This window comes from Diadema antillarum, unplaced genomic scaffold (assembly GCF_040938485.1).
Source record: "Diadema antillarum isolate AM-2024a unplaced genomic scaffold, OU_Dant_1.0 scf00000217, whole genome shotgun sequence".
Classification (NCBI taxonomy): domain Eukaryota; kingdom Metazoa; phylum Echinodermata; class Echinoidea; order Diadematoida; family Diadematidae; genus Diadema; species Diadema antillarum.
The window spans coordinates 575001-598253 of NW_027271106.1; the positions used below are offsets into that span (position 1 = coordinate 575001).

A 23253-nucleotide genomic window follows, 5' to 3' on the forward strand; every position below is an offset into this window, starting at 1 on the left:
AAGGGTCTAAATTTCCTCCTCAATCTTTCTTTCTCCCTTCTCTGTCAATCTCAGACACAAGGGGTAAGGGTAGGAAGGGGTAGGGGTTGGAAGGGAAAGACTGGCTGAAGTTAAAGGATGTGTACAGTTCTGGTTGAGATGAGGATTTAGCTTTTAATGTTTTATGAGATATTCACAAACCAGTCTATTAGATGTCAAAGAGCATGCAATTCTAAGGGGTATCAAAAGTTTATTTGATGAAAATCGGTTTTGAAATAGCTGAGATATCCAAAAACAAGGTGAAACAAAGAGATCCTAATTAAAGGCGTGACCTGTCGCCTTTTATTATTATCACTTTTTTTGGATATCTCAGCCATTTGAAAACCAATTTTCATCAAATAAACGTTGAATCCTTTTTAAAATTGCATGCTCTTTCATATTTCATAAGAGGTTTCTCATTATCTCACTTATGAATGTTCAAAACAAGAAACCCCACCTCAACCAGTACTGTACAGTCCCTTTAAAGGGAGTGCAACAAGGAGGGGAGAAGGAGGAGAAGGTGGAGGATATTTCAGTGATATGCAACGCCATCAAGAGGATGGAGGAAAGGGTTATGACTCTCTTGGCAGTGAACTTTTTTTTTCCAGTCTTTATCAGGCTTCTTCACACACACCCCCAAAGTTTATGGTTTTCAAAAATCAATTTTCACGACACGATTGATTTCTGTGTGTAGACACTGACACACACACAAAGCCATCTGATCTATCAGGATGCAAAAATCCGTCCATATTATTGTTTTTTTTTATGACTTACCTCGCACTTTAATGATATAAGAATTCACCTTCTATACAGACTGCAGATGTAACAGTCCAGATGTTGTCAGGATGTTTGTAGACAATAACACCTCTGGTATAGACCAGAAGTGTTAGCTCCATGGTGTAAACAGTACGATACCAATGTGTACATACCGCCCTGATGGAAAAAATGACAAGAACAGCATAATACAAAAGTGCATCAAACTTGTTTAGCTCCCAATCAACATAATGAGTGTGCCATCACGATTTAAAACAATTGCATTCCTTCCATCTCAAATATGCATGCCAGAGTGAGCTATGGATCTGCCAACTTTCTGATACAACTAATGTAACATGATAACGAGATGACAATTTTCTCTCTCTCTCTCTCTCTCTCTCTCTCTTTTCTGCCTTATTAAGTCAATAATTATCTTTTCCAGACCATTTACCGTGCTCAGCAAATGAAGACGTCTAACCTATAAGTCCTCTCTCCAAATGCAATGTGTATTATTAATATTGTCAAGAGGATGATGTTGATGATAGTATTTACTTTTATCATAAGCATTTACCGTCATCAGCAACATCTGAACCATCTGAATCATCATTATCATCATTGTCACTATTCGTTCACTCATTCAATGTATTTGTCTCCCCAGAAATTTCTTTCCGAGTGTGGCAGTGCGGGGGCAGCCTCGAGATCATCCCCTGCAGCCGGGTGGGGCATGTCTTCCGAAAACAGCATCCATACACCTTCCCAGGGGGCAGCGGCAATGTGTTTGCGAGGTAAGCCGCACGGGGAATGCACCCACAAAACAACTCCCACTGTGGTATCTCAAGAGCTGTGTGCTATCCAGACCCTTAGCTCAAAACAGAAAAGACTTCAGGACGAATGTGAGCTGTGGTGACGTCATAACTTGTCATTTAAAGTTGATTAATTTATGTGTTTATTTCTGTAGTAGTATTTAGTGGTATTAAAAGTGAGTAGCAGCAGTTGTAGTATTAGCGTGCAGAGTAGCATTATGAATAGAGCTGCTTGCTTTTCATAGGCCTACTCTTAATAAAATACATGGTCGATGAATTGATATAATACAGATTCTGATATCATGAATACTGAATGATTTGATTGATTATGTGTGTATGGGATGAGTGAACACGCAGTTCATTAGCTAATTGATTCGCTGTTGTAAGCAACGACAAAAAAAGGAGACAGATTAAGGGGAAAAAAGAGAAATAACTACACAACATAACATTCATGTAACATGGCATTTGATTTTGCTAAGGTAAATTGCTTCCCCATTGTTTACTTGACTCATGATTTTTTTTGGGTTTTTTGGTGGTTTTTTGGTGTGTGTGTTTTGTTTTTTTTTGCACTGCAGCTGCAGTCCCTTGCCTGAAACATACAAAAATACTTTTCAATTCGCTTACGATCACATTTCACATTTCCTCACAAAATTTGTGGATGAGTTTGCTGCTAGTGCGGAATACATGCATCATTGTGAACACCTTCCCAGTCTGTCATCGTATACCAGATTCAGCCGAGAGCAATAATGTCATACTCTTGGGGTAGTGCCGTGGCTGATGCCTGCTATCATTTGACCTCAGAAATCTTTTCTGCCGCGTTTGGTAATGTATGAAGCTTGAGGAACAATAAACATGAGACTGGGTTCCCCCCCCCAAAAAAAAACAACAACAACAACAACAACAACAAGATGAAAGAAAAAAGAAAAACTCTAGCTTCTCGTGAAATATCCACAGAACTCATTTTGATTTCTTCTTACTCTCTCATCGATCATGCCTGCGTTATATTTTGCCCAGTTGTTGTTTCTTGTACTCTTGACAGGAGAATCCATCAGTACAAACGATGAAAATCCAAGATTGCAGTATCTTTCTGCTTTGAAAAACACTCAAAATTTAGCACATACTACATTGCCAGAGGCTCATATTGCAGTAGATTAAAATTCTATTGTTTCAGTCTATAAAAACCATAAAAAGCAAAAATTATTTTTCAGTATCATTAGCATTTTTGTCACTTTGACTAGCCTTTTTATTTTCTCTCAAGTAATATGCCGTGACTGTTGATGATGTCGGTATGTGGTCATTTGCCTGCATTTCCAAGAATATATATCTCATCTCACAATGCTATGTGTGCATAGTAGTTTGGGCATTCATAAGCACATCCAAGGCTGTTTTCACATGTACCGAGAATGAGTAATTTGAATCGCGATTCTAATGATGTATCAATACAATCATGATGAGAAGAATCATGATTCAAATGACGCATTTTGGCCTAGTGTATGCAAACTGGAATTACAGAGGGTAGTTTGGGTTGTAATTCTACAGGGTGTCTCTAAAAAAAGTAAACCCAACTTCAACGGCAAATTTTCAGAAAACTATAAAATATTTGCACATTATTTTTTCATGGTTAGATAGTCCAATAAGTCCTCTATCCAATGATACCACGTAGGTTATGTAACTCTCATGCATGACTGAGCATGATTCAACTTAGTGAATGGGTGTGAAATCCTCACTGTGGCAAGTTCTGTGATCAGCATACTTTTTCACATTGTACCAGATGGCTCTTTTTGTTGGAGGCTGCCTGTCGGGGAACTGCACCCGAAAAGCCTCTTGAACTTCCACGAAACTTCTTGTTTCCTGTTATCGAGTTACCAGGAATACTCTCTGCTCAACTGTACCATGTTTGGAAAGCATGTGAAGTGTGAATGTGTCAGGAGCAACCTTTGCTGAAGTTGTTATGTAATCATAGGCCTAACATGTGACAAAAATTTAACTTCAAATATGCCCTGAATGCATGACAATAGCAAGAAATAACTTGCCACAGTGATGATTTCACACCCATTTACTAAGTTGAATCATGCTCAGTCATGCATGAGAATTACATAACCTACGTGGTATCATTGGATAGAGGACTTATGAAACTATCTAACCATGAAAAAATAATGTGCAAATATTTTATAGTTTTCTGAAAATTTGCTGTTGAAGTTGGGTTTACTTTTTTTAGAGACACACTGTAGTAGTGAGTTCAGTGACAGTCCATAGGTGTTTTCCAATCACGATTTTCCAGAATTACTGAACAAAACAGTCATGTGTACGGATTGGCCTCCAATCATGTTTTGGGGGGCAAAGTTTACAGTGACCTGTCAACCACTTCCGCAGAAAAACTGTACTCGTGAAATCCCCACACTGCAGTCAAAGCATGTGCTGCATGCCGCTTAAAGTCAGACAATCGTCATCCCCAATGGTACGTAAACTCCCGAACGGCCGAAGTTTGTTGCATGCAATTGCGCAATGCCAGACTCGGTGCTATATCCATAAACGTGTGGGACAGTGCTGCCACTGAGACACGTGTGTGTGTGTGTGCATGTGTGTGTACGCATCATATACAAACATTGTGACCGCGAGCTGCAGTGATTGGAGGAGAGAGGCCAGAAAACGCGTGGCTCTTTTGGCCTCTCTTCATGCGCATGGGCACTGAGAGTGTGCATCCATTCGGAAGCTCTCGTGGCTCAGACAGCCATTTTGGGTCAGGAGATATGTAGTCTAGAGTGTTGTTCGCTGACCCATTGAGCCAGCAATATTCTCATTCGTGTCACTACATTTGATACAGAATGGGGGAGGCAGCGTGTTGCATTCGTCTCCATGCCGCACAAACCACTCGCAACGATTATAAGGCTTTAAGAGTGATTGATGGGAACTTGCGAAGAAGCCACACCTCCTCTCCTTACTCTAAAATTAAAACTGGAAAAGCCGTTAAACCTGTCTCAGTCGTGTGTATGAATGATGATTGTAATCCTAATTGTAATTTAGTGGTGCAATTTTGTTCCTCGACCGGTGTGAAAATGGCCTTAGTCGGCTACACGATTATGATGATGAATGGGGATACATGGTAATCCTTCCTGATAGACAAAAGAGATAGGTTTACATCTCAGCTGAAACAAGCCGAGTCCTCAATCCATCAACTGAATTGCACAGGGCTCTGAAGAGGTCTGTGAAGAGGTTTTGAACAGTGTCTTTGCTGAGCTTGTATTGTGCCACGTTTTGGCACAAATTTCCATTACTGCTACAGAGCTTCGGACACCACCCACTGTATTACTGTAAAAGTGGATATATCCGCGTGACTAATTTTTCACGTTCGGCGGGGTTAGAAGAGTTTCGCGCGTTTTTAATACCGTGGAATCAAGACACTAACTACTGGAACATAATACAATGTAATGGCAAGCAAAACTATTCGCGTATTTTTATTTTCACGGCAGTTTTCTGGTTGCGCGAAATGCGCGAAAATTTCAACACCGCGAAAATTTCCACTTTAAAGTACCCTGCCATTCTTCAGTCTGATATATTTTTGTAATTTGTTAGCCACTGGGAAAGTAAATATACCAGGTAGTCCATTTTAAAAAAATACCAAAGCTAACTGCATATTGTGCATTCTTGAGGTATTTTGCATGCTACCAGTGGCAGTCAATAGTATACATCTGTTTGAGTAGTAACCGTTGGTGAGTTTGCTGCATAAGATTTTATTGGTAGCTTGGAATAGCAGTGCTGCTGTAGAATTGATATTTTGTAAAAGTGGATATTTTCGCACTCAGCAGGGTAAGAAGAGTTTCGCGTGCTTTTAATTCCGTGGAATCAAGACATCAACTACTTGTACATAAGGCAAGCAAAAATATGTACGTGCTTTTATTTTCATGCTATTTTTTGGTTGTGCGAAATGTGCGAAAATTTCAACACCATGAAAATTTCCACTTTTACAGTATTTGTCCCTTGGTGAGAATTCTCTTCTCCTGCCTCCATTATTTGCAAGGGGGCAGATAGAATTTTATGGGTATGGACTGTGACCACTCTCAAGCAGACAGGCTAATGCCCCAGTCACATAGACATCCCGGATCACCCCGGACCACCTGGGATCTGATCCGGGGAGAGATCCGTGTTGACGCCGGGAGGCCAACACAGCAACTTTTGGAGGTCAAAAACATCCGGCGTCATCTGGGGATTGCCGTGTTGGCAGAGCAATCCGGGGTGGTTTGTGTGGCTGCCGTGTAGCTGCCGTGTTGATCCGTGTAGATGCCGTGTTTGTCCGTGTAGACGCCGCGCTCTTCCGGCCTTATCCGTGTAGCTGCCGTGTTGATACCGTGTGTACAATCATACCAAAATCCCGGATCTCCCCGGATCACTGTGTAGATCCTTGAGCATCCGTGTTTATATGTGACTGGGGCATTAGCAGTTATGACATCTGAAAAGGAAGTTGTGCCCAGCCTGCATGCTAAGGACTGTTGTGAGGATACTGATGTTAGCACAGGCATGAATTATCATACATGGTGAGACGGTTTCAGAAATGTCATTTACCATTTCCACTGGAAGGGCACTAGCATCATTTTTTTTTCTTTTTCTTTTTCTTTCTTGTCTTTCATACCCCGACTACTCCTTGAGCTTCTCTGGCTACTCAGTTTTATATAGAATGGCAAAGGTACACCCTATAAACTGGAGTAGGAGGGTTTCTGATGGAAGCTTACATCCTGATAGCACGCAGTGAAGGGTTTCAGACTAGGAATATTCTTGTTTATGATCGCACAGTTTTAACAAGCTTTTTTTTTTAGAGAGAGAGACACAGGAGTGTTTCAAATGCTAGCGCAAACCGCCAATGATATTGCGTAAAATGAAACTGTCGGAAGCCACGTTGCCTGTCAATCAAACTGGCAGCTCCCAGTACACATGCGTGCAAGAGTCTGTACGAACACGCATGCACCACACAAACATACCCAGAGTGCGTGCTTTACTGGCAGAAGTGAAACGGAAATCAAGCCTACATGTAGCTCTGCCTCCTCCAATGTACTTTAGAGGTCAAGCGATTCAGATTTCAGACTTGCTCCCAGAATCGATTGGAAAACACGGCCAGACCACGGTTTGCCAAATGTAATTAGGGGAACCAATTGGGAGGAGCATCTATGGTTCAATGTGCTTCCAAACTGATGAAAATAACCTCATTATCTTGGAGCCCATTTCTGAACATGATTTTAAACAATTGCATCTGTAAGTCTGAAATCACTCAGTGTTTCCGTGCAGACCCACAGGTGCCTCCTGCTGCAATGCAGCCTTCTCCAGGGGGGAACAAGCCTCTCAGTGTACTTTCATTCCAGCAGACATTCTGCTGTATGCCTGCCAGTTCCCATTGTTTGCGTTGACAGTCGCAAAATGGCATGCCCTCATGTGCAGGGGGTCATAGGTCATATTCGCTGAGGCACCGTGGGTGCAGATGGAGAACTGCAGATTAACTCATCGATCTGAAACGTGCTAGCCTTCTATTCCAAGACTTTCAAATTGTCTTGATTAAGTTATAAATCAAGCTGCATTCTCTCCCCCCCCCCCCCCCCATCCAAATTGGCAATTGGAAATCAGTAGATCATCACAATTTTGACATTTCTCCCCGAGTGATATGGCTGCTGTAGAGATTGCCTTTAGCCTGAGCCTCAGATTGTTGCACAATTGATGGATGATTCATCTCCTTGCCTGCACATCAGGGTATTTCTGCATTAGACCTTCATCATAACTTTGTAAATGAGTCTCTTAAGGGACATGCCATATATCATCAGCTGTTATGTTTAGCAAAGCTCTCGGTTATACCTCTTTACTCTCTACATAGTTCTCATAATGTATTAAAAACCACAAACATTCACACCCTGAAACTTTTGCATATCGGAGCTGACAGCATTTTTCGCAGCATAAGACTTTCACGAATTTGTGACTGGCATTTAGTGCGTTGTGTACAGACAGAAACTTTTGTGAGCATTTTATTCCCGCCTGTCTTGGCTCCTTGCAAAATTTGCAGAGATTTCATGCACGTGAATCCTTCTGGTTTTACAGTATTGCCTGTGTGTCACACAGGCTTCACTGTAGTGCTTCACCACGACAAGTGTCTCGCCCTGTGTCTCCATTTGCTCTTTTGATGAATACATGTAATTTGTAGTTTAAAGGCATGATTTACAATTTGCAGATGAAACAAAAACCCAGCATTAGTGCTTCAAAATAGTTCTAAAATGTGAGTTAGGGATTGAAACTACCAATGTAAAAATTTGAATCCGTATAATCGATGTTAAGTATTGTTAAATACACAAAATGTGAACAATAGTTATGATAAGAATGCTTCCAGACTAAACCGTCTACAGTTATGGTTTATTGAGAAAAATATTGATATCTCCTGATATTTTAGGCTTTATTGCAAAAATTTCATATGGTAGGATGTTTTGTGATACAACAGACCTACACATATCCATCAAATGTGATGTTTTTTTACATTTTTAAAATCATTGCTCCCAAAGGTAAACTGGACCTTTAAGGTTTGAAAATTGTATTCAGGGTGTCCACAAGGGGTTTGAGCATGTTGCTGCACCATGCTCAAATTTTTGTGCAACATCCTCAAAAGCCAGCAATTAAGCATGCTATGCAACATCTTCAAGAATTGATGACAAGCTCAAAATAAAATGTAATAAGACATGTGAAAAGCCTGTGCCAAACTTGAGAAAAATAAAACTACTGTCCTTAGAAAATTTGTAGGCAAACCTCAAGAGAGAACATCGAACGGAATAAGTCGTGAAATATTGTGCACTATGTGCCCATGAGTTTCCTCAATATTCTCACATTCAGAGCTTGCAACACGCTAAAATTTTAAGTTGTGGACCATTCTGCGCATTATAAAATAGCTAATGGTAGAAATGTTTCTCCAAAACAGAGTAGCATGCCACAGTACTGTGGCATACAGATTTTCCATTTTGCCCATGTTTTCATGTCACCTTCCTTACACTTTGCTTCTTGCATAAATGTTGAAAGGAGTAGGCAGGCAGATGATCACCAAAAAGTCGCTGAAATATGACCAAAGTAGTGACTGTTATATAATAAACAAATTTCAGTGTTTCTGAAATCATTGGTCATGATAGTATCCCACATATACTTTACCCCAAATTCCTCTTCAAGAACCTGCTTTTAGATAACATTATCAAAACAGAGCTACATAAAAACAGCTATTGCACCCAGACTCTTATCATGTACAGCTGTATGGATATACAAATTTCTAAACTTGGACGTTGTATTTTTGAAAAAAAAAGTTATTGCCACTTCTGAAGTACTATAAGTCTTCAGCAACTATGATTTATTCCCTTCCCTCTGAATTAGGAGTGTGATAGGGCACCAGCTCAATATCTGAAGTATCATGATGTCATATTCGTGTCAAATTTGTGTCGTTTCCATGACAGTCGTACTCATGTTGACTTTTTTCTCTCATTTTCATTTCAAAGTGCAGGTCTCAAGATCAAATGAGGATATATACATTTAAAAGATATCTAAATTTGTTTGCTCTATGATATTTTCACTATTCATTCATCATTTATAGGCCTTAGGAAAAAAAATCAGGAGACCTGCCAGATCATCAATGAGTTACTTAAATCTTGAAGATATATGTCATGCCCACCATTTTCTCTCACTTTATATGTTTTTCTCTACAAGAGTACCATTTTGACGTCGAAGAAAATGTACTCATTGTAGACATGAACTCAATCTCTTTTGATAGCAATACAAATATTAGGATTCATGCATATGATGCTACAGACACCATGCATTTGTTTGCTCATATGTCAAAAGAGAAAATAAGTAAAATCACCAGAGGGCACTTAAAACATGAAGTCACTTCTAGCCATATGAAGGCGCTTTCGTGAGAGATGATATATGGTAGCAACTGTGATATTTAACTCTGTCAAAATGCTCTGTGCGATGCATTGCAGTGATAAATGTGTTTGTACTTTTCATTTACATGTGCAGGAACACGAGAAGAGCCGCTGAAGTGTGGATGGACGAATTTAGAGAATTTTATTATGCTGCCGTGCCTTCTGCCAGAAATGTACCTTATGGAAAGTAAGACCCTATGCGCTGAATGTCAGCAATAATTGGAAGTGTGCCCTTTGATGTATGAAGAGGCTCGTAATTGTCATAAATTACAGTAATTGGCAATAATTGCAATTATCATGGCAATGAGTATCACATATGCTGACAGCTGACTGGATACTAATTAGACTGTTTGCAAGGCAGGCAGCGGCTGCTCCTGTATCTCTGTCAGTTGCAGTGGCTATGTAACATAAAATGAGATCTAGATTTAGGACAACTATTTTAAATTCCTCAGTGCGATCGGTTAAGCTTCATAAGATGTTGTGTCTAGGCTTTTATCAGTTATCAGAGTGATGTGTGAGTAATGAAGACATTTACTCTTTCTCATTGGTATGGCTCAACATGAAATCGAGATTTCATAAGACATAAGATAATCAGACATGCATGGTGTTTTTATCATTGTTGATTTTGCATGTGCATATTTTATACTTATGTGTAGATCTTTATATATTTCTTTGAGATTTATGCTTTTTCTAGTGATATGATTCATACAAAGTTCCATTTTTTGACAAATTTGTGATAACTGAGAGAAAAGTGCTCACTTCTTTTAACCTTGTAGTATCCATTTCTTGATGGGATTTGAAGCCAGATTTGTATGTCTCTTTCTCAGTGTGTTGGGGAGTTGTTTTTAGTGTTACCAGTTACACTATCAAAATGGTGATCCAAATGCTTTGATGCAGCCTATTGCTTTTTACCTAGCTACCGCTAAATGATAGCCGCTTACTTCTGTACGCAAAAACATGGCTCAGGTGTATTTGTCAGCCTTTAGTGACAGAAAGGCATTCAGTCTTCACTCTGTTCTAGGAGGAGCTAATGCCTGTCTGCTGCTCTGCCGTCAATAATCCATTCTTGATGCTATTTTTACCCCCCAATCAGGCTGGTTCTGGAGGAGAGAGGTGACAATTTAAGTCAATATCTTCCATCGAACTCAATTCAAGAGTCCGTGATTGCGATCACTATTTTTTTCTGTCTTTTCTCGCTTTCTCTCTGTCTTTCTTTCCTTCACAGTATCCAAGGTAGACTGGAGCTGAGAGAAAGGCTGAGGTGCAAGCCTTTCAAGTGGTACCTTGAAAACGTTTATCCAGAATTAAGGTGAGGACCCCCAAACCGTGAAGAAATTGATGCCGTTGGATTTGGGTGAGGGGCGAAGGGAGTTGGAGGGGGAGGTGAATGGGGATTACGTTCATATTTTGATGTAGGCAGAGTCTAAGCATCTTCATTGCCAATGCTTTTTTCAATTACAAATTAAATTTTGCTTTGCTTGAATGCTCTGCATGTGTGTGTGTGTGTGTGTGTATGGGGGGTTGGGGGTTGGGGGTTGGGGAGAGATTTGATGCTGTTCTAGTGCACCTGTAAAAGCATTCCATCATCCGCAAATCTAGCAAGAACTTCAACAATTATTTTACATGACAAAAAAAAGGGGGAAAAAAAGAGAAAGAACACAAAATCTTTGACAAAATTTTGGTTGAAGAGGTGAAGCATCCGAGTTCCATTGATTTCTCTTCAGTGACGTGTGAGTCTGTGCAAATGTGCAGACTCTTGGGCACTGCATATAATCAATGGGGTAGTGTCTGCATTGAGGGCAAGTTGTGGGTGAGGATGAGTTGCTGATCTTTCACCCAGATCTGTTTGACCTGACTTCAGTTCTAACGACAATGTGGTGCCAGTGACTGAAGAAAACAATAACAACAACAACAACAAAGCATAAGAAATAACATGATTCTAAGCTCTACTTTGTCAGGTATCAGCTACCTGCAAGTGTGGGGCCGTTTGATAAATGTTGTTTTTGATGCACTTGTTTATGATCACTGGTAATAGTAGTATTTTGCTGTGGTAATTTGTGCTTGTGATAAAAGTGTGCATCAAAAACATTTCCTCAAACCCCTGTGTATGATAATAAGAAACAAAGGAATCATTGTCTTTGTATATCATTGCCTTTAGTCTCCTCAAGCATCTGTCATTTACTGTGTACTGTAAAAGGATGGATGTTTGCGAATTTTGAGAGAATCATGATTTGCGAAATAATGCACGCAAAGTTCTTGTCTGCACTATATGTTTTGAATGCCAATGGCAATTCGTGAAAATTTCATTCCACAAAAAAGGCTGTTGGCTCCAGTTTGCAAAAAATTTCATAATATCTTGCTGTGCAGTAACAAAAAGGTTCAATTTGGAATGCTGGTGTCTTCATCACGACTGTGAATTGAACATTATCATCTCGTGAGAAGTCGGTATATCTTGAATAAAAGTTGCCAATTTTGGCTCAGAACCTCCTCCCAGCCCCCCATACCCTGTAATGTTTTGCTAGAGACAATTAGGTTGTCACCCGTGCAGATAGAAGAAACCTTGCGCCAATCACAGGCACATCAAGGAAGCTGGCTGTCACACAATTAGACTTTCACTTTGTTGTTTTGTTTTGTTTTGTTTGTTTTTTCCTTTCTGTCAAGTTTTGATACAGACCAAAGTGATGCCACTGTAATATTTGTGGTGGCGTCTACGTGAACCGGCGAGACAGTGCCCAAGGGCTAACATAATAAGTGAAGCTACATCTCCCCCCCCCCAACAAAATAAAAAAATCTTCCTTGATGACTTATGTTTTTCTTTCTTTTATTTCATTTCCTTCTTCTTCACTGTTGCTTCCCAGAGTCCCCGATAAGCAGGATGTAGCGTTTGGCTCCATTCAGCAAGGTGCAATGTGTATGGACACATTAGGCCATGTACACCAGGGCACGCTAGGACTCTATGAGTGCCACAACAGCGGGGGAAATCAGGTAAGCTAAGAGGGGTCAATGCACTCTCAGGGGTAATCTCAGAGCTAATCCTGCTCATTATGCCTTTACATAACCAGCTAGCAAGATGGCTATGCTCAAAGAACATAATCATAGTCATGATAGACTACAGAGAAATGAAGAACACAGGTCAATTATAGATCTCATCCGTCGTTTGTTACATAAGGTGGTTCGATGATTTATTTCAGTCATATTTTTGTCACATTTGCAGTCTGGAGCCTGACAAATCTTTTCTCTTCAGCAGCCTTTTGAAGTGTTTAGTATACGTCTCTTATGGATTAATTGTGAGGGCAATATTGTTGCGACATTGCTTTGTCATTTATATCATTTCTGTTCTTGTTAATTCATAGCTGTCTAGACAGACTTGTGCTCGTCATAATTTATGAACAATATGTTGTACATTCCTTAGGCAGCCTATAAGCTAACCGTACATGTCTATGAGTCATGAATGACTTGAGACTGATAAGTAAAGTTGGTGACTGCAAAAAGTGCTGAGTCATTCAGAGTTAAAGTCAACCCAAGAATGCTCACCAGGGGATAATCTATGCACATTCTACTTAACCAGATATTGCATGATTATTAAAGACAGGGCAACGACCCTGACAAGAATTTTTTTTTTTTTTTTTTTTTTTTTTTTTTTGAATGGCTTATTATGACTCATTCATTGTCATGCTTCATTCTTCATGTAGGTTAGATGGCATAAGTCTTTAACATTTAGGGAAGTGGATTTCAGATTCGCCTGATAATATTAGGATAAAATGTTGTATGCCTATAACATTTGGGGAAGTGGATTTCAGATAAGTCTCATAAAGTGACATGTTGTATGGCTGAAGCATTGGGAAAAGGGAATTTCAGATTAGCCTCATATAATTTAATGTTGTATGCCTGTCATAGTCAGACTGGGAGAAGTGAGTTTCAAACTGGCATCAAATAAGGTGATGTTGTATGCCTGGAACATTAAAGAGAATCGAATATCAGATGAGCCTGACGTATCATGAAATGTTATATGCCTGTAACACACAGGCGGCATCAGATTTCATATTTGTCTCATACGTTGAAATGTTGTGTGGCTGTATCATTCAGGGAAGTAGATTTCAGATTAGCTTGATGTGATTAAATGTTGTTTACCTGTGACTAGTTGGGAAGTATGTCAGATTAGTTTTGTATATACGTAAATGTTGTATTTAATGCCTGTAATATGGGGTAAATTGAGTTCAGATTGGCCGTATGATTTAGATTGGTTATGATAACAATAGAAGACAAGGACCTAAGAGTCCCCTGATTTGATTGAAAGTTATATGCCTGTAACATTCAGAGAAATGTTTTCTTTTTTTTTTTTGGGGGGGGGGGTGTTTTTTAGACTTGTTTCGTGAAATTTAATGTTGTGTGCCAGTTGCATTGGGAAAATGTTTTTTTCAGATCAGCCACATATGTTACTTGAAACTATCCCTCATCAAACAATGACTGAATTTTTTTTTTTTTTATACAGGAGATAGTTGATATTATCGACAGTAGATATACTGTATGTATCACATCACAAAAAGATTTCCTCGCAAAATGTAACTCGAGGCATCCTATCAATTACAGCAAAATTGAAGAAAAACCTTGTCTGCACAGTCTGTCTGTTTTTTGTTTTTTTTTTGATAGCTGTTGTCTTAAATTTCATCTCCCTTGATTCTTCACATGAGCAAATTCTTCATTAGGTGCAACGTCAACGGAAGGATGACATTAAAAACGCAAAATGATCTATCAGCTAACCCAGTTTTTAACAAATGTCATTTGCAAGCAAATCACATACATGTATGTACATATATCCGTAACATGCAAGTACCTGACTTTGACAAAGGTACATAACAGCAAATGTGTATCAATGTTAAATGTAGGTTTTTAGGAGGGTGGAACTGACGTGATAGTGATTGCTATTTATGATGTTGTGATTTTGTGGCATAGAGGGGTATACTGGTACATCAACATTATGCACAAGGATATTTAGAAAATGTAAGGAAATGCACAAACTGGTTGTGCTCTTTATCAAATAACAAACAGACACATCAAATTTGTTCATGAGTTGATAATTTTGTCGGGACTTTCAATGATGGCAAACAAAGCATTCCTGACTTTTTTCATGCAAGTTCAACGAACATTCTAATGATAAACATTTTATGGCAGTACCATTTCTATTTTCAATACCAGTGTTTGCATTTTTGTTGTCATTTTGCTGTTGTTGCAGGAATTCTCTTTCACGAAGGACAAGCTAATAAAGCACTCAGACCTGTGTCTAACAGTGCCAGAGAAGAGGGCGGGGACGGTGATCCTACTTCAGGTCTGCCAGCCCCATAACGCCAACCAGGTGAGCGAGAATTTATGTGTTGTCTGTTAGATTTCTCCCCATACGTCTTGCCAGCCAGCCAGTAGTTTGGTGTGGAATGTATTACTGTATACACCGAATATTTCACAAAGCTTTTATTTTCGCGAATTTCGCGAGTCAGGTGCTATTCATGAACTTTAAGACACGCGAAAATATTGACACTGATCACGCTCTGAATGTGATGTACACATCGGAAACATTTCTCCACTCAGTACAGGACTCCACGATCGCGAATTTAACCACTTGCGAAATCGTCGGGAAGTTCAGATTCGCAAAAATTTAGACTTGCTAGATATATGGCATATACAGTATGCACAGGTTCTAAAAGGAGGATAATCCTGCATTAGAAATTTTTCAAGTCTACTGAATGAACATAACAAGTCATTTGACAGCAAAAATGTTAGGTTTAAAGGGAAAATTGGAAAAAAAATTCTTACCCTTGAGATCGTTAATTTGTTTAAAATTCTCCAAACAGCAAGAAATGGTCAAATTATTGTATGAAAGCTCATATAATATTCATCACTCAAAACATGTTTTTGTGTTGTAATTACTTTGGTCTTTTTTGATTCCTTGTGAAATTAGCATTTATGTTGTGTGGCTGTATACCATGTGATTAAGATTTTTTTCCATAATTTCAGTGTATTTTACTTGATTACATGATAGTGCAAGAATCATGCAACAAAGTTAAAGCTTTGGTGGTACAGGTGTAAGCAATCATGGAGCAATTTTGTGATTTGAGTTTTTTATCTGGATGTAGCTTCAGGATCGATGTCCATTGTCTAGGTCATGTTGGTATTAGATGTTCCCTTGGGAGTGGAGATACTGTACGGGCACACAAACATCACACTACCTCTCTGACTTTGTATGATATATCAAAGTATTCAGCCATTAATGTGATAATGAAAGGCTTAAAGGCTATGAAGAAGATGTTCTTGTTTATTATTCTTTTAAAATGTAAGTCCTCATTACATTCGTGACTCTGCATTCTTTTTCTCTCTCTCTTTTCTCTCATACTGTCCCAGAAATGGGAACAGACAGATAGCAAACGAATGTTCCGCTACCAAGGCACAGATTTATGCTTGGACAGTAAGGACCACAAATCAAATGGACTCCAGGTCCAGACCTGCAGCCCAAGGGCCCTCAGTCAACACTGGAAGTTTTCAATGACTAACATCGCTCACTGACACCGGACAACATCAAAGAAGGCCTTCTTGTCTAAGCCCTCCCCCCTCCCCCAACTCCATCCACGCCCCTCCCATGACTCTTCTTGTCCCTAACAGCCCTTCCCAGCATTTGTATTTTTGTATCACAGATGTACAAAGAAAATTTGAATGAGAGAAATGAAAAAGAAAAAAATAATAAAGTGCTGGAAAATGACAAATATTTTTCAATCATTCGTACAATAATCAACTTGTTGATGTTGATCATTCTGTTTTTGTTTGTGAGTCTGTGTTCGGTGTTTTCGATAAACTTTCTTAATTCAGTGTGACATTATGATTGTATCATGTAAAAATGAAGCAGTTTGTTTCCAAAGATAAGGAAGGAAAACAAAAAATGCTCTATTGCTTGAAAGCCTGTATATTATGTCTCAAAGTGACTCTTACACAATACCTTGACTGCATGTACATGTGAAGAGCATCTGTGATCTTAGCTAGCTTGTCTCAGAGCATAAGACTGCAGTTAAAGCAAATCTATAACATTTTTTAGTTTGCCATGTACACTTTTCATTCTTATCAGACTAAAATTTTACTCTGATTACACATTGCTGCTACACTACCACTTTAAAAAAGAAGAAAAAATATATTTTTTCATTTCAATATCAAAATGTGAAATAATGCATACACATTATACATACATATTAGAAACTCTTAGCAATAGTTGAAAATGAGTCAAAATTAGCCAAGCTTTATACTTCTGCTATTTGGGAAGGGAGGGTGAATATGAGGAGAGGGAACAACCTTAAAGCAAAGCTATAGGACCAATGAATGGGAGATGAATCTCAAATCCCCCTTCCCCTCCTTGCCCCCATGCCCCATCCCCCACCTCCCATCACCTCCTCCTCCTCCTCTTCCTCCTGGCCTGCCTCCTCCCAAGAGAAGATGTGTTTGGTGATGCCTCTTTTATCTCACCAAGCTTGCCTCCCCATGCGGAAGAAATCTCATCCGTGAAGGATTCCCGATGCCAAGCATAGTCCCCATCCCTCCCCCGGGGGATTTGGGAATCGTGGAAGCTGGATGACGGAGCGAAAAAAAATCTGTCGCCACCACATGAGGTGCGCCGTCCTCTCCACCAGAGCACCGCCATGGGAGATAATGCAGCATGTACGTCACTTAAATCATCCCCCCTTTCCCATCGTGCTGCATCTGGTGAGTGGTGTGCATGGCCATTCTCGCCAGGAAGGGGTTACAAATCAGTGTTTCTAATATGCAGATTTCAGCCAGACTGCCTCGTTTGTAATGATAACAGTCGGGATGACTCTGGTAGTGGCGTCACGGTTGCACCATCCTCAGCCCAGCCAAATGCCAGTGGCACACAATGGACTCGTGCAACCATCATGTTGCCTCTCGCTGCCCACCCCATCTTGATAGTCTGCTCTTGCGTCACTGCAGTACTCGACAGTTAGGAGGATATGAGAAGCCGTGTGTGAGTGAGCCCTTCAGCAGCGTTGCCACATCTCCCTAATATTACAGCAGACTTCCTGGAAGATATGATACATCTCTTCATGTTCTAACAAGAAATATGAAAGCCTCCATGATTTCAATGTTTTTAATGGCAGTCCTGCTGTAGCGATCATCCAATAAGAATGATGTGCAGTTACAGTAGCATATGCACAGCGGGACTTACGAATGGTGCTGGGAAGGAAAAGAAAACACTTAGTGGTCACATCCACAAGATGATAGAAGTTACTCAGTCCCCATTTCCCTCTGATACCTTTTTTCTTTTTCTCCATTTAATTCTAGCACTGTCTGTAAATTCATCTGAAATACCTGTATCAATTTGCAAGATGTAAGTTGTGCACAAATTTCATTGCAAAGTAGTTTCTGGCAATTAGTGAATGTGTAAATTCACAGCCAAAGCTTATCTTGGTTGACAAACATTAGATCATTCCCTGCATGATAGTCACTGCTGTTGTCTTTGGTGAAATAAACAGAAAGAATAAGTTTCTTCACAATTCCTGTAGTTTTCTCTTTCTGCTGAACATGAGAGTATAACAGAATGCTTCCTAAACGCCGACAAATCCATATTTTCAAGTGACTTGATATTTCAGTGTTAAATACCTTGTGCTTATATGAGCTGGCAAATCTGTCATGGACTTTAGATGTAAACAATTTATGTCAATTCAAAAGAAAAGAAAAGAAAAGTAAATTCAATTTAATCAGTCAGTCTAGTGATACATCTCTCCACACTGTGGGTGTAATTTTAGGCAAACACATTTAAAATCAGTCAGTAGCCACAGAAGTTGACTTTGGCCTTTAAAATACTGACTTGTTTTATGGCAGTCCTGTTGTGAATTGAATGATATAGAATTGTCCCGACGGTCAGCTGTTACCTAACGAAAAATTGTGTGCTGTATGAAGTTATGCATTGACCATTCTTGAAATAAAACAGCTGTACCTCCCGATTACAGTGATTCGCATACATTTATGAATTTACAGATATTGTTGCGAAATGCTGTACCAAGAAAAATGTGCAGATACTGACAAAGATACGTGCAGATTGCTTGCCAAGGTTTTGCAATGGAATTGTGGTAAATGAGTTATTATTTAACAATGTAGACTAATGACTAGAAATTACTGCAATCTACAATCAAACAGCTTTTGTATGTACAACATGTGGTTGTTCCCCCCATTTGTAACTTCTTCTTTTTTTCTGTGGTTGAATGATATGAACAGCTTGGGCCCCATCATATCAATATTGCCAATATTTACCAATGACCTAATCCTACAATTTGGTAAAGTGTAAACTATGTACTTATAAAACTGGAATAGCTACCTGTTCTGTGTTTCAAAAATTCTATTGCGCAATCGGACCAAATCCATCCATGTTCTAATTTTCTGTATAAGCTGTGAAGAAGAGCCCAAAGTAAGCAGGTATGTGTGATATTTAAGGTCTGTAGTACAAATTTCAGGTCTGTAGTACAAACTTCAGGTCTTAAAGTACAAATGGGCAAAGTATTTCAAATAAACCTACTGTTATTTGTTTGGAAATGCTACATACAAGACATCTTTCCATGATGCCATACATGATGGAAAATAGATCAATTGACAAGTCATGAGTTGTCTAATTGAGCTGTCATTTTAAGCCATATCAAGTGTGATTTACTGTTTGAAAAGCCTGTGAGTGTGATTTGTGAATGGTCTGCCTCACAATTAACACACTGGAAAGTTCCTGTATGCAGTAGTTCTGATATGTTATGATTAGAATGGAAAGGAAAAATCTAACATACTTCACAAGGAATCCTCTTTCCTTTAATCAGCATTATTCAGTGACATGCCGTTAAGTGACTTTTACCTCAGAAACACTGGATAGTAATCACCTTACCTCTGCATGGTTTAAGGGATGTGTAAGTGTAATCTTCAAAGTAACGTAGTTATGATCATGTGTTACCCTTCTCACATATATGCCATTAGATAGACTAGTTGATAGTGCAGACATTGAATTTGAAATATGATTCTTGCCTTTGATTTTGTCGTTTCGTTTTATTTTTATGTGGGAGCTCATTCAGATGTCTTGTATGGTGCTTTGTACATCGACTTTGATGCTAAAATGCCAAAGTTAGACTCTGTTAGGCCCTATGGAGTCTTTGTGTGCTAATCGCAGTTGACCTGGTGGATTGACGAACATTAAAGTTTTGAATGAACTTGAACTTACACGCTGTGGTGATTTCACTGGGGAAAAGTAGATATTTTAGAATGTAGATATAGACTTGTTTCTTCATTTTGGAAGTTCATGAATTTGATGCTTATTTGATCATGGGAATAAGAAATCAAATGATATTTAGTATTCACGTGAGCAGAGAGGTTTTATACATGAGTGCAAATATTGAGAGTGCATGTATGACTATTCTGCAGGAAGAACATATCTCACTTGCAATGGAAGATACCCAGAACCAGAGCACTTTATATCATACCACAGAGAAGGGAGAATATAGTGTCAAATCATTTTAGAATGACTGCAATAAAGTTTGAAACCTCCTTTTGATTAAAACCAGAAATTATACTCCCCTCTGCTCCCTCCCCTCCTCCCCCCCCCCCCAAAAAAAAAAGTGGAAAACAAAACAATAAAAAGGATTCGGCAGAACAAGAAATTAATATTTCAGTGAAAATGACATGTCTCTCAAGGTACTGACTAAAAAAAAAAGAAAGAAATAATCATAATGAAAAAATATGCAGTCATCTTGCATGATAGATTTTTTTTTTTCATTTTTGATAGTCAGAGAATCACGTTTGTTGAGGGTGTGGTTAGATCAAATTGCAGTGCTTGAATAAATGCATGATTGATCATTTGCCGAGACATACTTGTGAGATTTCCATGGGAGCTGTTTTGCAATGCAGGCATTGAAAGTTCAACCCAAGTATTGTCCCATGCAGCACATAGAGGAAAAGAAAGATTTTATGGGGAAATAAAAAATCCTTTTCATGTGGATGGAGATCCTCCTCACCTCCGGTAGCTTTTACTTCCATCATCCAGACAGTTCGGTGCGCGAGGATGAGAAATTTGAGGGATGTGCAGTTGGCAGCCAGCCCTTAACCCGTTCTGTACTGAATTCTGAAATGCTCATAGATTTAAATATGCTGGCCACCAGGTTCCTGTATGGAACAGGTTAAATGAGGTTCTCTGCCCCACCCCAATCCAATCTTCCTTTGCAGTGCCAGCCATGTGACGTTCAAGCTCCCACTCATTGCCACCACAATAACTGTTTGAATGTTACTTGTTTTTATGCTCAGTCGACTTAAATGGGCACAAGTAAGCTGTCTGAACCCGTGATGAAGACCTTGATTGTGCAGACTTGTGTGTAGCATTTGTAGCCTGCTCTGACTGTACTTGATGGTTCAAAGTGTGCTCAAAGATGCTAAGTGGCTGTTGATCTGTGTCTATCAAGTGAATAGTGTTTGGGAGAAAAAAAAAAGTAATTGCCAAATAACTCAAAAACAATGCAAAAAACAAGGCATTTTGACCGAAAAAGACCACCTTACATGTGCAGATATTCTCAGTTTCTTTGTCTCTATCTTAATATTTGTTGTGTTAGGTCTTTTTTTAAAAGTGTTTTTCTCCCATTATGTTGTCAAACAATCTCTGATTATAAGTTCAATCCATTTGAAAGCAGTTTGTATTGTATATTTGGCAACTGATTATTAGTAGAGAAAGAGCAATGGCAGGAGAATCTTTGCACATTTGGGCGAGTTTACATCTTTTCACTTCCTGAATGAACAACGAAAAGCAGTCAGCAGCAGGAGTTGCTCTAAACAGAGCTTGCTGATGTGATGGCGATACCATGTGACTGATGACCACTGTTAAAGCACAGAACATAATCAGTATTTTTTCGGTTCAGCCACAGAAAGAGCTTTCTGGCTGTACATCATGCAAGAATGTATGCCTGATTTATAGTACATTGTATGTTACATCTGTAACCGTGTTCTCCTTCGGATAGACGAGCCCAATGAAACTTCATGCTGCAATGTGTGTGTCGATGTGTCATTTTGGACTGCTCTTGCTGATATACATTGGAACCTCGTTTTAATAGAGGTCAGATGTGACAAAACCCTCTTACAACAAGGTGATTCTACAGGTCTCATCTCTCAGTATTTCTTTGTTTTTTGCAACCTGATATTACGAGCTAGTTGTCACGGCCTTTAAATCTTTACTATGTGAGGTTCTCCAGTACATCATGCAGAATCAAGAACACGCCGCGAACCGCCCGTCTGTACAAATAACATATTTCTGCCACAGTGTCAACATACTGTATGCGCCATATATGTAGCGAGTCTAAATTTTTGCGATTCGGGACTTCCCGACGATTTCACGAGTGGTTAAATTCGTGATTGTGGAGTACTACTGTACTGAATGGAGAAATGTATATGTGTGCATCACATTCATATCGGGATCAGAGTCATTATTTTTCGTGTGTCTTTTAATTTTGCGAATAGCACCCGACTCGTAAAATTCGCGAAAGTAAAAACCTCGCAAAATATTTGGCATATACAGTAATGGATGCTTGGACTCTAGAGGGATTTCTTAGCAATGGACTGTGGGATATGTCATCTAAAGAAGGGATACAGTGTATATTGTGCCAAGCATGAATAAACATGTACATGATGCAGAGACTCCAACTCTCCCGTTTTCGACGGGAGATCTTCCGCCGAAAACCCATTTTTGCAAAATCTCCCGTTCTCCCGCTTGAGATTTAATTTCTCCCGCCCTGGCTCTTTGTCTCCCGTTGGAAAGGATTTCTTACTTATTTCTATCGTATGTTGAAAAAATAAGCCTGAAGATGGCACCAGAGAGCATCTAGAACCCTAGGAACTTCGTGCTTCGCACACATCAACTTTGAGTCTCCCGTTTGCTAGGGGTTTCAGGCGGGAGAATCTCCAGATCAGATGGTGCTTTGGGTTGGAGTCTCTGCATGATGCAGTGGATATTGCAAAAAGGGACATATAATGCAGTTACTTGAGCGAGTATCAAGTTTTTGTTGCTTTTTTAAATCAGTATTTGGTTTAGGTTCATTCCTATGCACCATATATATCTTACAGAAAGGGGAGGGGGCAATGTTATTACAGGGGAGCCATTTTAAGTGCAGGTACTTTTTAGTGTTTCTCTGTTAAATGTTAGATCTGGTGCATGACTATGTGTACCAATCTGTATGTTATAAGTTATGAGAGATTGTGTTGTGAAATTGTTGGTGTTGCTGGTGTGTAGTTTGTGTAAGCAATGCTCTCTCATTTTATGATTTACATGTCACTGGATTATGATATTATATTTTTTTGCCTTCTGCTTCAAACCTTTACACTTGATCTTCCAACATCTCTTTTTTTTCTTGTTAATTCTGGATCAATATTATCAAATGCTTCAGTGGATTTTGATTGATGATAAAAAGCTGTCATTTTTATTTATATGTAGTAGCAATGAGCAATCCACTTTCCCTGGGACCAAACTCTCCAAAATACACTTACACTTACAATACCAGCCCACTTTATTTCTTCCCCACCCCCTGTTTTTCTTATTTTTTATCTCTTTCAGTAAATATTGTAATCAATGATAATGTAATCTTGGTTGAGTTTGATTGCCTGATGATTCAAGTGATTTCTTTGATCATCAGTGATTGCACTATGCCAATGAAGATCTTACAATTGGGCAAAACTACATGATGAATTTGAGGGCA

The 23253-nt window shown here is 39.2% G+C and overlaps 1 protein-coding gene across 1 annotated transcript in view; it reads left to right on the top strand.

The window, feature by feature from the left end:
* LOC139724497 (polypeptide N-acetylgalactosaminyltransferase 2-like) overlaps positions 1-16230 on the top strand; it is a 124720-nt gene extending 108490 nt beyond the window's left edge. The window contains exons 9-14 of the mRNA XM_071635632.1: positions 1430-1556; positions 9597-9689; positions 10728-10811; positions 12361-12487; positions 14736-14855; positions 15896-16230. Coding sequence (XP_071491733.1) covers positions 1430-1556; positions 9597-9689; positions 10728-10811; positions 12361-12487; positions 14736-14855; positions 15896-16057 — 713 coding nt within the window. The 3' untranslated portion in view covers positions 16058-16230. The remainder of the gene's footprint in view (positions 1-1429; positions 1557-9596; positions 9690-10727; positions 10812-12360; positions 12488-14735; positions 14856-15895) is intronic.
* The last annotated feature ends 7023 nt before the right edge of the window (positions 16231-23253 follow it).